This window comes from Camelus dromedarius, chromosome 11, assembly GCF_036321535.1.
Source record: "Camelus dromedarius isolate mCamDro1 chromosome 11, mCamDro1.pat, whole genome shotgun sequence".
In the NCBI taxonomy this organism is placed as follows: Eukaryota; Metazoa; Chordata; class Mammalia; order Artiodactyla; family Camelidae; genus Camelus; species Camelus dromedarius.
Genome location: NC_087446.1, coordinates 39,099,472 through 39,113,637, shown reverse-complemented (window position 1 = coordinate 39,113,637; position 14,166 = coordinate 39,099,472). Strand labels below are relative to the sequence as shown.

Below are 14,166 nucleotides of genomic sequence, written 5' to 3'. Positions count from 1 at the left end.
AGGGCAACTTTCTCTAAATGCTTATTGTGCTGACTTAGAAAATGGGGCAGAAGAATGAAAATCTCCAAGAAGAACTACTGGTGCCCTCCTGCCCTGAAAGATATATTTTCACCATGACTTACTAACCTCCTCCTCTGGGTGTAGCCAAACACTTCCATGGAAACACTGCTGCCTTTTCAAGTTAAACACATCAGAGCTTGTGGTCTATAAGCCACACAAGATGCTGGGAGCTCGAAGAAATAATGAAGAAAGAAAATCGTTGAAATCTAGACATAGAAGCTCTGTGCAACTATACTTTCACTCAGTGACTCTACAAATTGTAGCAGCTACTCTTTATTCACTGAGCCTTGCTACATGCCCAGTATCCTTGGGTGTCTCTCATTTAACCCTCACAGCAACTCAGTGAAGCAGTTCTTATTACCCCCATCCCACAGATGAAGACACAGAGGTTCAGAGAGGTCACATTCCCCAGTGAGTCATGGAGCTGAATTTGAACCCAAGTCAGTCTATCCCAAAGCCTGTGTCTTAACCATTATATTTCACTACCTCCTAAAGGAACAGGGCAAGAAGGAAACACTAGAAATAGTCACTGTGCTCTGCCTGCTCCCTCCATTCTTCCAGCTCTCAGTAGAGGCAGAAAGTTGAGAAACCTTCCATTCTTATATCTGAGCTATATTCTGAATCAAATTTTAAGAATTAAATTATTTCTCATAATAATTAGATTTCTATTTTATCTAAGAAATAAAATAACAAGAAGGGCCTTTAGAGATGCAGAAGTGGTGACCTTAAAATCCAGAGAAGAGGTTTTAAGTATACTTCTCAAGGTCATAAAGTTAGTTTGGTGGCAGAACTAAGGCTAAAAAACAGGGCTCCTGCCTCCCAGGCCAGAACTTGGCTGGGCCCCCAAAGCTGCTTTGCAAATTATTACTACCTCTAACCTCACACAGATGACTGCTTGAAGGAGGATGATTATTTTTTTGTGCACTAGAGATCTGAAACACAATCTGAACTTAGCTGACGTTTTTAAACAAGGATCTTCCAGCACCTTCTAATGAGTTAGTCTTCTGCTTTCCTCTGCCATCACCTTTCCCCTGCTCCTAGGTCAGAGCTGTATGCCCTGTTGAACTAGGAGTTTTCTACCAGAGCTCCTGGTATTTATCTGGAGTGGGGAACGTTCCTCTCTGTCTGGGGCGAATGATTACATTGCTAGTCCGGAACCTGCTATAAGCTACTCTGGCCTCCCATGCTAACAGCGACTCTTTTGCCTGCCTGGCTGGCTTCTACAGACCTCTGCAATCTGGACCCACTCCACCCAGCTCATGCCTCTCCTTTCTAATCGCAGTTCACACTTCATGTCAGACAGGTGTCCTGGGCTCACCCCATTTCTGCCACAGAAATATCCTCCCTGCTCTACTCCTATGCAAATCCATTTTTCAAGGCTTTGCTCAAGAAACTTCTGCCTCAGCAAACTTCCCCATGAGCAGCACAGGGGTTTGCTTTCCAAGTTCCCTTTGCATTTATATTCTCAACTTCATAATTTAGCCCTCAAATGTTTCTGCACATTTCTCCAAATGTAATGCAGGCTCCTCAAGGGTAGGCACACGTGTTCATTCATTCACTAGAGATTTTTAAAAGTATCTTATAAAGTGAGATACAGAGAGAAATATAAGCAATGGTTGCTTCCTGTCCTCAAAGAGAGGAAACAACTAGTTTGTACTAGTCTGTCTGGTACACAGCAGCCCCTCGACAAAGGTTTGCTATGTTGAACTGACATACATAATGCCTCACATTGTAATTACTTGCTGTCTCTAAGTCCCATGAGAGGTATCATGTGGTGTTACGGGGAAGGCAACATGAAAGAGGGGGTATTTGAACTAGGCCTTAAGGATAGGGAATGTTTTTTTCAAGATAGAATTGGGGGAAGTTCCGAGGCAGAAGAAACAGCATTCCTACTGCACAGGCACACACACACCAGACAAGTTGTAGAGTGGAGCTCTGTCCCTGCCCCAGCACCAACTAGCCTATCAAGAGCGGACAAATTGCTTCATTTCCCTGGGGCCCATTATGCAGCACAGGCTCTGAAAGAAGCAGGCCGAGGTTCAAATCATGGCTGTGCGTGACCTTGAGTCAATGGGTTGGGATGGAGGCTTAGCCTCCGCTTCCCTCCTATAAAGGGGGTCAAATAATTCCTACCTTAGAAGGTTTTTGTGAGGTTTTGAGAACATATACGTAAGGTGCTATGCACAGAGCCTGGCATTATTACACTTCCTTCTACCAAAGTAGGGGTGACACCCCTGATCTGCCTCCCTCTCACTGCTGCCACTGCTGGTTTCCTAGCACGCAGCACAGAGCCTGTCCGTAGTAGGGGCTGCGAACAGAGTGCGGGCGCCCAAGGAGAAAATGGAGTTGAAAGGGCTTTGGTAAAAAATAGCGTCAACATAGGACTGACTGGGCTAAGTGGGACGCTCAAGTCTGTTCCCTTGAACCGCCTTCACGCAGTCCAAGAATCTTTGCTCACCCTCCCTAAGCATGCCTCTGGAGCCGACTGGCTTTCAGAAAGCCCTTTCTGCCTCCGCCTTCAAACCCCAGTAAACAGAAAGATCCAACCCTCTGCGGGCTTGGAGGGTGGGATGGTGGCAGGGTGGAGGGTGGAGGGTGGGGGGTGGGTGGGGATTTCCCCAACTCCCAGAAGAAAGGAATTGGGGGGGGTCTTGTTCCCGCCCCTTTACTCCCACTCCCTGGGGCAGGACTCCTGGGGCGCCCCCTTTCATTTCCTCTTTCTGTACAGGTCCAGAAGGGACAGGGGCTCTCACTTGGCCCACTGCACCGGGTCATCCCCGGCTCTCCTCCCTCCGACCCGCCTGGCCACCTCCATCACGGCCACCTATCCCTGGGGCCCCCATGGCCCCAGCTCAGTCGCCAGTCCTGGTCCCAATCGACTCAGGCCTCCGCCCCCTCCTTTTGGCCACCTCGGCGGCCGGCTCCCGCCTCCGTAGACCCAGCCCACCGCTCCCCACCTCGGCCACCTCCTGCCCCCTCCCACCTCGGCCACTTCAGACGCCGGACCCGACCTCCGTTGACCCGGCTGGGACACTATCCCCGCCCCGCTCCTGCCCCCACCCCCCGGTCCCCGCAGACCCCGCTGGGCCGCCTCTCTCCTTTCCACCACCTCCCATTCCACCCCGGCTCCCGTAGACCCCGCTGGGCCGCCACCTTCCCCCCTCGGCCGCCCCCAGCGCTGTCCTAGCCCGCAGAGACCCCGCAGGGCGGCCCGCAGCTCGGCCCTCCCTCTTTGGGGTCGTGGCGGCAGGGGGAGGGGCCGTCCGCCGGTCCCCGCGTGCGTGGCAGGATCTCCCCGATCCGCTCTCCCGGCCTCCCTTCCCGGGAGGCGGGGTCGGCGCCGCGGCGGCGGCGGCAGCGGCGGCGGAGGCAGGCCCCCTCCTCCTTCCTCCCTCGCCCGGCCTCCTTCCTCGCCCGCCAGCCCGCCCGCTCTCTCTCTCTCGGCCGCTCCGACGCCAGCAGCGCCCGCGTGCGGCTCGCCCAGCCCCGGGGGAGCCTGAGGAAGTTTCCCGGGCCGCGCGCCCCGCTCGCTCGCCTCGCAGCCCGCGGCCTCACCCGCCGACGCACCCGCCATGCCCTCGGCCAAACAAAGGGGCTCCAAGGGCGGCCACGGGGCCGCGAGCCCCTCGGAGAAGGGCGCCCACCCGTCGGGCGGCGCGGATGACGTGGCGAAGAAGCCGCCGCCGGCGCCGCAGCAGCCGCCGCCGTCCGCGCCGCACCCGCAGCAGCACCCGCCGCAGCATCCGCAGAACCAGGCGCACGGCAAGGGCGGCCACCGCGGCGGCAAGTCCTCCTCCTCCGCCGCCGCCGCGGCCGCCTCATCCTCGGCGTCCTGCTCGCGCAGGCTCGGCCGGGCTCTCAACTTTCTCTTCTACCTCGCCCTGGTGGCGGCGGCCGCCTTCTCCGGCTGGTGTGTCCACCACGTCCTGGAGGAGGTCCAGCAGATCCGGCGCAGCCACCAGGACTTCTCCCGGCAGAGGGAGGAGCTGGGTCAGGGCTTGCAGGGTGTCGAGCAGAAGGTGGGTAACCCCAGCCCCCCAACCCCGGCCGCCTGGCTGCGACCCCCGCACCCCGAGCCGGGCTCCCTCGTGCCCTCCTGGCCGGGCCCCTCGCCCGGCCCAGGCCCCGTGTCCTCCGCCGGCGGCGCGGGCTGCCCCCGCCCCGGCCCCATAGTGGCGAGGCAGTCCCCAGACCCTCTTTGTTAATGGCCGCGGAGGACTCGGCTCCGAGGGATGGACCGCTTCGAGGATGGTCCGGCCAGCCCGGGAGGGTGGGCCAAGGGCCTGTCACAGGACATTAGCGGTGACCTGTAAGGAAGCCGGCATGCTCTGGGGAGTCCATTCTTTTTGGATTAGGAACCGCTGAATGGGCAGAGTTGTCTGAAGAGGAGGTTGGAAGGGAAGCCAGCTCATCCCTGGAAGCCTCGGGCAAGGCCGCACCTCCGCTCTCCCAGTGGGAGACATTTGAGCCAGTTTTAATAGACCCGGAACCTGGGGAAGGAAAAGCTAGTAATCTTACTCGTTTGCGAAGTTCTAATGAAATATTTCATATCTTTAGGCCCCTTGTCCTTTATTGGACCAGTGTGGCTGCATAGACCTTGGAAGAAGCATATTTCAGCTTTAGAGGAAAGGAAAGGCCAAAAATACTAGGTCTTACTGGTGACTAATACCAGGAGGCACATTTATATGAGGGCTTGCTCACTATCTGATACTCATAGCAACTCTGGGAGGGAAGTCTGGCAGTTTTGACTCCATTTTCCATACCAGAAAATTGAGGTTTAGAGATTAAGTGTATTGATAAAAGACCCCAGCTGGTGAGTGGCAGGACTGCATGACACTGTATAGGCCACGGCCCAGTTCAGGGTCCATAGGGGCCTATTTCAGGTATGGATGGACCCAACTTTCAACACAAAGTTGCTTAAGTTCCACCCTTTCTGTGTTTTTTCCACACCAAATGCAGCTCCTTCTGTCTCATTCCTCCTCCTCCATCCTGCACTAATGTCATTGCTCAATGAAAGTTGGTTGCACGATGGAAACAAAAAATCCCGCCACCACTTCTCAGCCCGGAACTGCTGCCTCCTTTTCCCAGCATGCTGCCTGCCCTGCCAAGTTTCTATTGACTTGTGTGGAGTATGCAGGACTAGGAATTTCCTCTTAAGACTGGCAGAGCAACTGGAGTGAGTCATCTTGCTCCATGCTGCAGGCCAAGGAGGTGACTTTTTGAAGGGAATTAAGCAGGCAGTGCTGCTTTGCCTATTCTGAATGTCAAATCATTCTTAAAACATAGACATACTGCTGGAGTATAATCACTAGCCTCTCAGTTTCCTGTCTTTCATCTACCCACTTACCAATCAGTCATAATATTTAGTGAAGTCTGATAGTCATGTGGCTCCGCATAGGCCTGGTGGAGGGTGCAAAGGTGCAAAAGACCCAAATCCAATTTGTGAAGCAGCACATAGGTAGGTTTCAGTTGAGGGTAACTGCTGTGCGAGTTCAGAAGACAAGAGTGTGGAGTTTGCCTTGGCCTGTACTCTGGTGGCCCAGGGTAGTGCCAGTCTTGATCTAGATGGTGGTGAACTGTGAAGAGAAGGAGTGAAGAACACACTGGTAGTTTGGGGGTCAGCAGGTGGCTGTCCTGCCTGTGGCAGAGTAACATTTAGGAAGTCATGAGAGGGGAGGGTGACGTTGAGGCCCCGATGGTGGAGGTCTTGAATCCAGGTGGAAGAAATTGGGCTTTCTTCTCTCTGCTTTCTCCCTGCCCCTCCCTTATTTTCTCCTTTCTGGTTCCCACTCCTTCTCCATCACGGCTATGTACAGTACTTTACTCTTTGGGGCTCAGTTTTCCCATCTACACAGTCCAGATTTTTAAGAATTGACCTGGCTGTAAACCACTGAAATAGTGACCTTTCTTTTAATTAAGTAGTGGAATCAAGCTAATATTTAATGTTGGCAGTTCAATTCTAAACCCTCTGAAGGGCCCTTGTTGCCCTGGCAGACCCAGTGGATAGTGAACTAGGATCTAATTTTAATTTTGACTGACACATTAGTTCACCCAAAGTATTTTGGGATTTATTTCTAACAAAGAGTTCCTTTCCTTTCTTTCCCTTTCTTCTCTCCTTGTTTCTTTTGGCAAAATGCAGTTTATTACACCTAACAAAGTTACCATTAGTTCTTTATTTTTTTTTTCCCCTTTGGAATGTATTTTATTTATTTCATTAGTTCTTGATTATCTTCTAATACCCAGTCCAAAATCAGATTTCCCTGACTCTTTCAAAAATATGTCTTTTATAGTTCGTTTGAATCAGGAGCCATATGAGTCTGCACATTACATTTAATTAAGAAATCTCTTCAGTGTCTTTTAATCTATAATAGTTTCCTGTATTTCCCTCTTTAAGTATACCGTTTAATTGTTGAAGATCCTGATTACTGTCCTGTAGAATTTTCCACATTGTGGATTTGGCTGATTGTATTCTCATGGCATGTTTCTCTCATATGTTTTCTGTGAATTGGTGGTGAATTGGTTGATAGATTCAGATCCTACCCTTCCCTTCCCTCTCCCTCCCCCTTTCCCTCTCCGTCTTTCTCTTTGCAAGAAAGCATTTGGCACATGATGTGGTACCATGTGCCACATCAGGATGAAGCCACATCAGGCCATTAATCATCATATGTCCAGCCTCTCAGTACATTAAACCCGATCCCCAAGGTGGTTCCCAGGTCAGACCCTGTTTAGGGTAGAATTTATTTAGAATGAGTGTGTAGTGGTAAACAGGATCATAATGTGTTCACAAAGCCAGAAAAAGCTAAGGGATCACTGGTCTACTGGTCATATTTTAAGGTGAGGACAGTGACTTGTTCCGGGTCACACAGCTAAAAGTGGTGAGCACAGACCTGAACCTTGTCTCTTGCCTCCCAGCCTGGTGTCTCCCATGTGCCTCTGCTTTTCTCCTATGAAAATTTGTGAGACTCAGAGTTGCAAGAGCTAGAACCTCAGCTTAAACTAGCTTAAAGAGAGATGGCGGAAAGGAGGGGGAATTTGTTGGCTCAAACTAAAAAGTTCAAGAGTAGATTCCTTCAGGTATAGCTCTATCCAGGGATTTAGATTATGTCTTCGGAACTTAATCTTACCATCTCCCAGTTCTGCTTCCCTCTGTGCTGGCCTGATTTGTAGACTGGTAGTGGTTATGTGCTGATCTGAGCTGTGCCAGGCTTCCCTCATCCTATAGCTAGCAGTCCCAGTAGAAAGAGGATTTCTTTCCCAGTAGTTTTAAGAGAAGTTTTGGAATTGGCTTTGGCCACATGCCCCTCCCTGGGCTAATCACTGTGGCTCCAGGAGGTGGGGGAGGGTGGGTGGATGGGAAGCACTGATTGGTCAGGCCTGGGCTACAGACCAACCCTGGAGCACTTGGAGGGGGCCTTCCAATTGGTCCCCCAAACCACATGGACTGTGTGCAGGGATGGTTCTCCAAAGGAAAATTATGGTGCTGTTCTGGAGGAGGAGGGACCTGGAAGCTGGGCAGACAAAAAGCAATGTGGCTGAATCGCATAAAACCTGCCGGCTCTTTGTGATTAACATCGAGATTTTGATTTCAGGTGCAGTCTCTGCAAGCCACTTTTGGGACTTTTGAGTCCATAGTGAGAAGCTCCCAACACAAACAAGATCTCACAGAGAAAGCCGTGAAGCAAGGGGAGAGTGAGATCAACCGCATCAGTGAAGTTCTACAAAAACTCCAGAATGAGATCCTCAAAGACCTCTCTGATGGGATCCACGTGGTAAAGGACGCCCGGGAGCGGGACTTCACATCCCTGGAGAACACAGTGGAGGAGAGGCTGACCGAGCTCACCAAGTCCATTAACGACAACATCGCCATCTTTACCGAGGTCCAGAAGAGGAGCCAGAAGGAAATAAACGACGTCAAGACCAAGGTGGCCTCTCTGGAGGACTCAAAGGGGTACAAGCAGGATTTGAGAGCCCTGAAGGAGGTTGTGGAGGAAATACAAACCTCGGTGAAGTCCAGAGAGAAGGACATTGAGGCCCTGAGAAGCACCGTGCAGACCATGGAGTCAGATGTCTACACGGAGGTCAAAGAGCTGGTGAGCCTCAAACAGGAGCAGCAGAGGTTCAAGGAGGCGGCCGATTCGGAGCACCTCACCTTGCAGGCGCTCACGGAGAAGATCCTGCAGGCGGAGGAGACGGCCTCCCGCCTTCCCGAGGAGATCCGGAGACTCGAGGAGGAGCTCCGCCAGCTGAAGGCCGCAGCCCTCAGGCCGGAAGAAGACGGGGCCTTTAGAGCCTCTGAGGCCTTCGAGACTCTACAGAAGGAGAGCCAGGGCTTGGACTCGCGGCTGCAGAGCGTGGAAGACGGCGTGCAGGCGGCACGCGCGGCCTGGGAGCGCCAGGGCGAGGGCCTGGAGGCTCTGCGCGCGCAGGGCGAGGAGCAGGCGCGGCGCCTGGCGGAGCTGCAGGAGCGCGTGGCCGGCCTGGGCCCCGGCCCCGATGAGGCAGAGGCCGACGGCCTGGCCGGCGCGGTGCGAGGCCTGGGCCAGGCCCAGCTCTCGCTGTCCGGCGACGTGGAGGAGCTGAAGCGCCGCGTGGCCGAGCTCCCCGGCGCCGTGGAGGCGCTGCAGAAGGTGCAAGAGCAGGTCCACGCGCTGCTCGGCCGCGACGCCGCCGCCGCGCCCCCGCAGGACCTGCTGGACAGACTCTCCTCTCTAGACAACCTCAGAGCCTCCGTGGGCCAGGTGGAGTCGGACTTGAAAATGCTCAGGACTGCCGTGGACAGTTTGGTCGCGTACTCAGTGAAGATCGAGACCAATGAGAACAACTTGGAGTCGGCCAAGGGTTTGCTAGAGGACCTGAGGAATGACTTGGATAGGTTGTTCGTGAAAGTGGAAAAGATTCACGAGAAGGTCTAAATGGATTGTGTGTGCAGGGCGCGGACGGCCCTGCCAGTTTCTCTTGACCAAAAACGTGTTGTCCGACCCCGCGCCTCTCCCCCCGCGGTGTGGCCCCTCCCGAGGAGCTGGCCCTGCTCCACCACCTGGACCACCAGGGCCATTTGTGTTTTCGTGCCCGGTTAATTTATTTACGGTTGTTACCACACGCCGTGGGTTGCTCAAGTTCTCTGCTTCTGCTTTGGGTGGGTTTCCTGGAGACCTGGCCCCTGTCAATCAGAGATGCCTTCTAGAAGGGATCTCTGTCGGGTGTCAGGGAAGAACTATAGTGGCTGCAAGCGAGGATTAGCAGAAGCAGATTAACCTCAAAAACCCCTGGCTGGCTGGCAGATTTCAAATTAAAAAAAAAGTGGTGGGGAGGAGGCACTTTTCTTTCTAATTGTCTTTAAGGAAAATTCATTTTACTTTTTTTTTTTTTTTTTTTTACTACTTCTGGCTGAAGTTTTCATGAGATGTCACTCACTTCTTGTCTTCCACTTTAAACTGGTTACACCTCATAAATGTCAGCTCTGAATCGGGAGGGGGACAGGCCCTTCCGTTTTTAGTTGAAAAGAATCAGCTGCTTGAGGGTCACCTCCTGTGGTGTGGGTGTCTTTTTCCATTCCTGAATCCTCTCGTGATCTCAAAGGTAACTATGCAAAGAATCCAGGCGGTTCTGAATGTGAAGGCCCAACACCCCACAGTCCCCTGTGGCCACCCTGTGTCACCTCTTGGTAAGGACCCCAAATAATGCATTTAGAATAAGGGTTTAGACTCCCTGAAAGGGGAGTCCTTGGATTCTTTCAGGAAATGTATTACGAGAGCTGCTCATAAAGGCTTGGGCCACCTCCCTGGGGAATGGAGGCTGCGTCTTTATGTTGCCATGATGTCCATGATGGGTTTTGCTGTCACAGCAGGCCCCATCTGTCAGTGAGGAACGTGTGCATTTTCTGTAGCTGTTTGCTGTTTCCCTTTCCCTTTGAGCTGTACTGTTCTTTAATGGCTGTCTTGCCCTTTAAAAAAAAGAAAAAAAAGAGAAAAAGTAAAAAATGAAAAGAAAAAGAAAAAAAAAGGTTTGTTTAGTTTACTGTGAAATGAACTGTATGGCTTATTTACAGTATTTTTAATTCTTAATAAACACTTGAGCTTTGTTACGACTTTTCCAGAGTGATTGCTTTCTGAGAATTTAGTAAGTTTCAATGATACACTTTATTAATGTGCAGTATACAGGATTAGAAAGATGGGTAAGTTTTCAATTTTAAGACACTTTTTCTTCAATTCTGAAACCAAGATGGCCTCCCTCTTAGGCCTGGGGCTATACCTTTGATTGACAATTAGCAGGCCCGTTTATAGGTCATTGCCTGACTCCAGCTCTTAGCTACAGCAAAGGGTCTCAACTCTGGCTACCTATTAGAATCTCCTAGGAGCTTTTAAAAATTGCTGGGGCGCATCCCCATGGATTTGGTTTCAGTGAGTGTAAAGAGGGCTGGCACTAGCATTGTAAAGGCTCCCTAGCTGATTCTAATGTGCAGCCAAGTTTGATAACCACTATCTTGGGCCATTCATGGCCGTTGACCTCTATGTAAACCTGGGCATATTTCCTTTACTTTCCAGGTTGCCATTCACCTGCCACTTAATAAGGGATACTGTTTATTGAATTGAGTACCTGTGTGCCAGGCATGATGCTTGTTAGCACTTCATAGGCTTCTATTTAGTCCTCCTAATATTCCTCAGAGATAGGCAGTCTCATTCCCCTCTTTACAGAGGGGCAGCAGGCTGAGAGGCATCCTGTACGATCATTAGCTAGGAAGTGGCAGGGCTGAGGTTTGAACCCAGGCTCTGCTCTTAACTGTGACATCTTCCGCCTTCCGCCAGCACAAGTGCAGGGCCACATTGATTTGTGTGGCACCCCTGTCCCTTGCTGCAGAGCCAGAGGCTGCAGGGGCTCTTTTCTCTCTCACCTGGGAAGTTGGGGAAGGCCAAGACCTGAGTTGCATATGGAGCTTCATGCCTCATTTCTGGCTGGAAGGCCCCTCATCTGAAGTTCTCTGTCAGTCATTCTGCGTCCTTGAGGCAGCATCTCTAAGGCTTCACAGCTGTTTTTCCCAAAGCAGTTTGCTAATCAGGATGGGTCCTTTATAAGTATTATAAATTGTATTTTTATTTTAAAGTCAAAGAGTTGATATGTATGTTTTAATAACTTGTTTTTCCTCTTTCGGGGAGGGAACTGAGCAGCACAAACTCCTGTATGTGGAGCAAATTAAGTTCTCCTGGTTCCTTCTTAGGTCGGTTGCTTGCATCAGGCATATTCTTACTCTTCCTTTTACCATCATTTCTGCAGTCTTTGATCTCAGACTATGGAGTGGTTTAACATTTAACATTAATAGTTGGAAATACCTGCATGGGTCAGAGAAGTAATTAGATATAAATTCAAGTGGTGAAAAGAAAAAGAATGAATTATGGTAGCTCTTATCCCAAATAACAATCACATTTCATTCTGGTTTATGTGTCTGCTCACTCACTCATTTCCACACACATTTATTGAGCCCATAGCCAGGCATTTTGCTAAGTATCAATGAATTCAAGATGCACTTGACAGGATCCTTGTCCTCCGAGGGGCCTGTAACCAAGTAGGGGTGACAACCATATAAGCTGGTAGATGTTATAAGTTATTGCAGGTGTTACAACCAGGTGTAATAGGGCACAGAGGAGGGAGTGGCCAGTTCTGTTAGGATTGGGCTCAGCTGGTTAGAACAGGTTTGCAAAGTCCTGTGGGAAGTCTCTTGGAATGTGTCCATGAGTGATGGGAGCCCTCAGGAAACGTGAGGTTGCCCTGCCCTTTGAACAGAGGCTAGGCATGAGTTATTGAAGATATTGACTAAACTGCAGGCAATCCAGCACCAGGATTATAGGTTGCAGTGAAATTCCCCAGGCAAGACTGTCAGCACAGTGGTAAGGAGACTGCTCCACCACTTCCAATCTTACGCAGAACAGAGATGATGGGGAGGGTGGTGATGAAGATCGTGATGATATCTCACAGGATGGTTGTGAAGGTTGAATGAGGCCACGGGTGGAGAGGGTTTAGCTTAGCACAGCATCTGGCATGTACTAAGAGCCCCAGGGCTCATTCATATGCAGTCATGGCAGAGAATAAAAGACTGAACTACTTCTGTGCTGCTTGGTAAATAGGTGCAGCCCTGAGCCCCTGAGTACCCTCCCTCAGGACCACACACCTCCTTACAGTCCAGCAACTAACGGGCTAAAACCCTGGTGTAGTAGGGCCTCTAGGACCTTGCTCCAGCCTCGTGGCCAGCATTAGTTCTGATGGGTGGGCACCCGTGCTTTACCATGGTTAAATATTTTAAAATCACCCTATGTCTTCCTCAAAGCATGATTCTGAGCTACTGATCTGTTTTTCCAGTAACATCTGGACATGCTGATCCCTGGCCCTCAACACTTTAGAGGGTTGGATAAATGAAGTCATTTCCCCCTGGGGTAAGTGGAACCACTTCTCCCTCAATGCTTGAGCCAGAAGCTCAGGAGTCACCCCCGTCTCCCCACCTCTCGCCTTTCCTGTCTCTCCACATCCACTTAGGTTAAAGCCCTGACACAGTCTCTCGTATCCCACTTCTCCCAGCCTCCTCTCCACTCCATTGCAGATGGGGCCGGAATTCCAGCAGCAGCAGCCCCTCACTGCACCCTCTACCTGTTAACACAGAAATGTGGTTTGTGCACTCAATACTCATTCAACAATATTTGTGGAAAATGTCCCCTCCGGAAGGCTGAATGCCGGCCTTTCGGGGCCATCCATGGGCAGCTGGGGAAGGGGCAGTGAAGGGACTTGAGCCCTGCACCCTGGACCCACTTCCCACCTCACTCTGTGGCAGCCCGGATGGCAGAAGATGAAGATTTTATTTTATTTAGTGAAACATTCATTTGTAAGGAAAAAAAAATCAATACTCAGAAAGCACAGCTCTTAGTCAGACATGGAGGAGATGACCAAAACAAGATAGATATGGTTCCTGCCTTCTTGATGCTCATGGTCCAGCTGGGAGGAGACCAGCAGTAGATGTAGAAACTGTAGGCCGTGTCTCCTGTTTTTTGTACTGAAGTATAGTTGACCTATAGTATTACATTAGTTTCAGGTGTACAGCCTCGTGATTCAGTAATTTTGTAGATTTTTGTACTCTATCTAAGGTTACTATAAAATAATGGCTGTATTTCCCTGTGTTGTACAATAAATTCTTGTTGCTTATCTATTTTTTTAACATTTTTTATTGACTTATAATCATTTTACAATGTTGTGTCAAATTCCAGTGTAGAGCACAATTTTTCAGTTATACATGAACATATATATATTCACTGTCGCATTCTTTTTCTCTGTGAGCTACCATAAGATCTTGTGTATATTTCCCTGTGCTATACAGTATAATCTTGTTTATCTGTTCTACAGTTTTGAAATCCCGTCTATCTCTTCCTACCCCCTCGCCCCCTGCTTATCTATTTTATATGCAGTACTTTGTACTTCTTAATCCTATACCCCTTACTTGCCCCGCCCCTTTTCCCTCCCCTCTCTGGTAACCATTAGTTTGTTTTCTGTATCTGTGAGTCTGTTTCTGTTTTTGCTATATGCATTCCTTTGTTTTATTTTCTAGATTCCACGTATAAGTGGATAGCATGTAGTATTTGTCTTTCTCCATCTGACTTATTTCACTAAGCATAATACTCTCTAGGTCCACCCAGGTTGTTGCAACTGGCAGAATTTCATTCTTTTTATAGCTAATAGTCCATTGTAATATATATATATATCACAACTTCTTTTTCCATTCATCTGTGATGGACACTTGGGTTGCTTCCATATCTTGGTTATGATACATAATTCAGCTATGAACATTGGGATGTATATATCTTTTTGAATTAATGTTTTAACAAATTGTTTCCTTGTATGAAAACACCAGACGCAGCAGCAATATCAGAGACAGCAGTGCTGGTGCTTCTTAATTCCAGTGTACCTGGGACGAGATCCTGGGACGAGATGCCACTTCACTGGCTAACATCAGTTAATCTTCCTCTTTTAAGCCTGTAATATCTCCTCTTATAATTTAAACCAGCAAGATGTGATTTCTTATGATTTCTTTTCTTCACTTAAAAACACCTAGTACTTTTTGGGTTACTT

The 14,166-nt window shown here is 49.9% G+C and overlaps 1 protein-coding gene across 1 annotated transcript; it reads left to right on the top strand.

Moving 5' to 3' along the window:
* The first annotated feature begins 3,462 nt into the window (after window positions 1-3,462).
* CKAP4 (cytoskeleton associated protein 4) lies at window positions 3,463-10,148 on the top strand. Its single transcript, XM_031462190.2, has 2 exons — window positions 3,463-4,079; window positions 7,650-10,148. Exons 1-2 carry the CDS (start codon window positions 3,633-3,635, stop codon window positions 8,970-8,972), a joined length of 1,770 nt encoding a protein of 589 aa, XP_031318050.2. The 5' UTR covers window positions 3,463-3,632; the 3' UTR covers window positions 8,973-10,148.
* The last annotated feature ends 4,018 nt before the right edge of the window (window positions 10,149-14,166 follow it).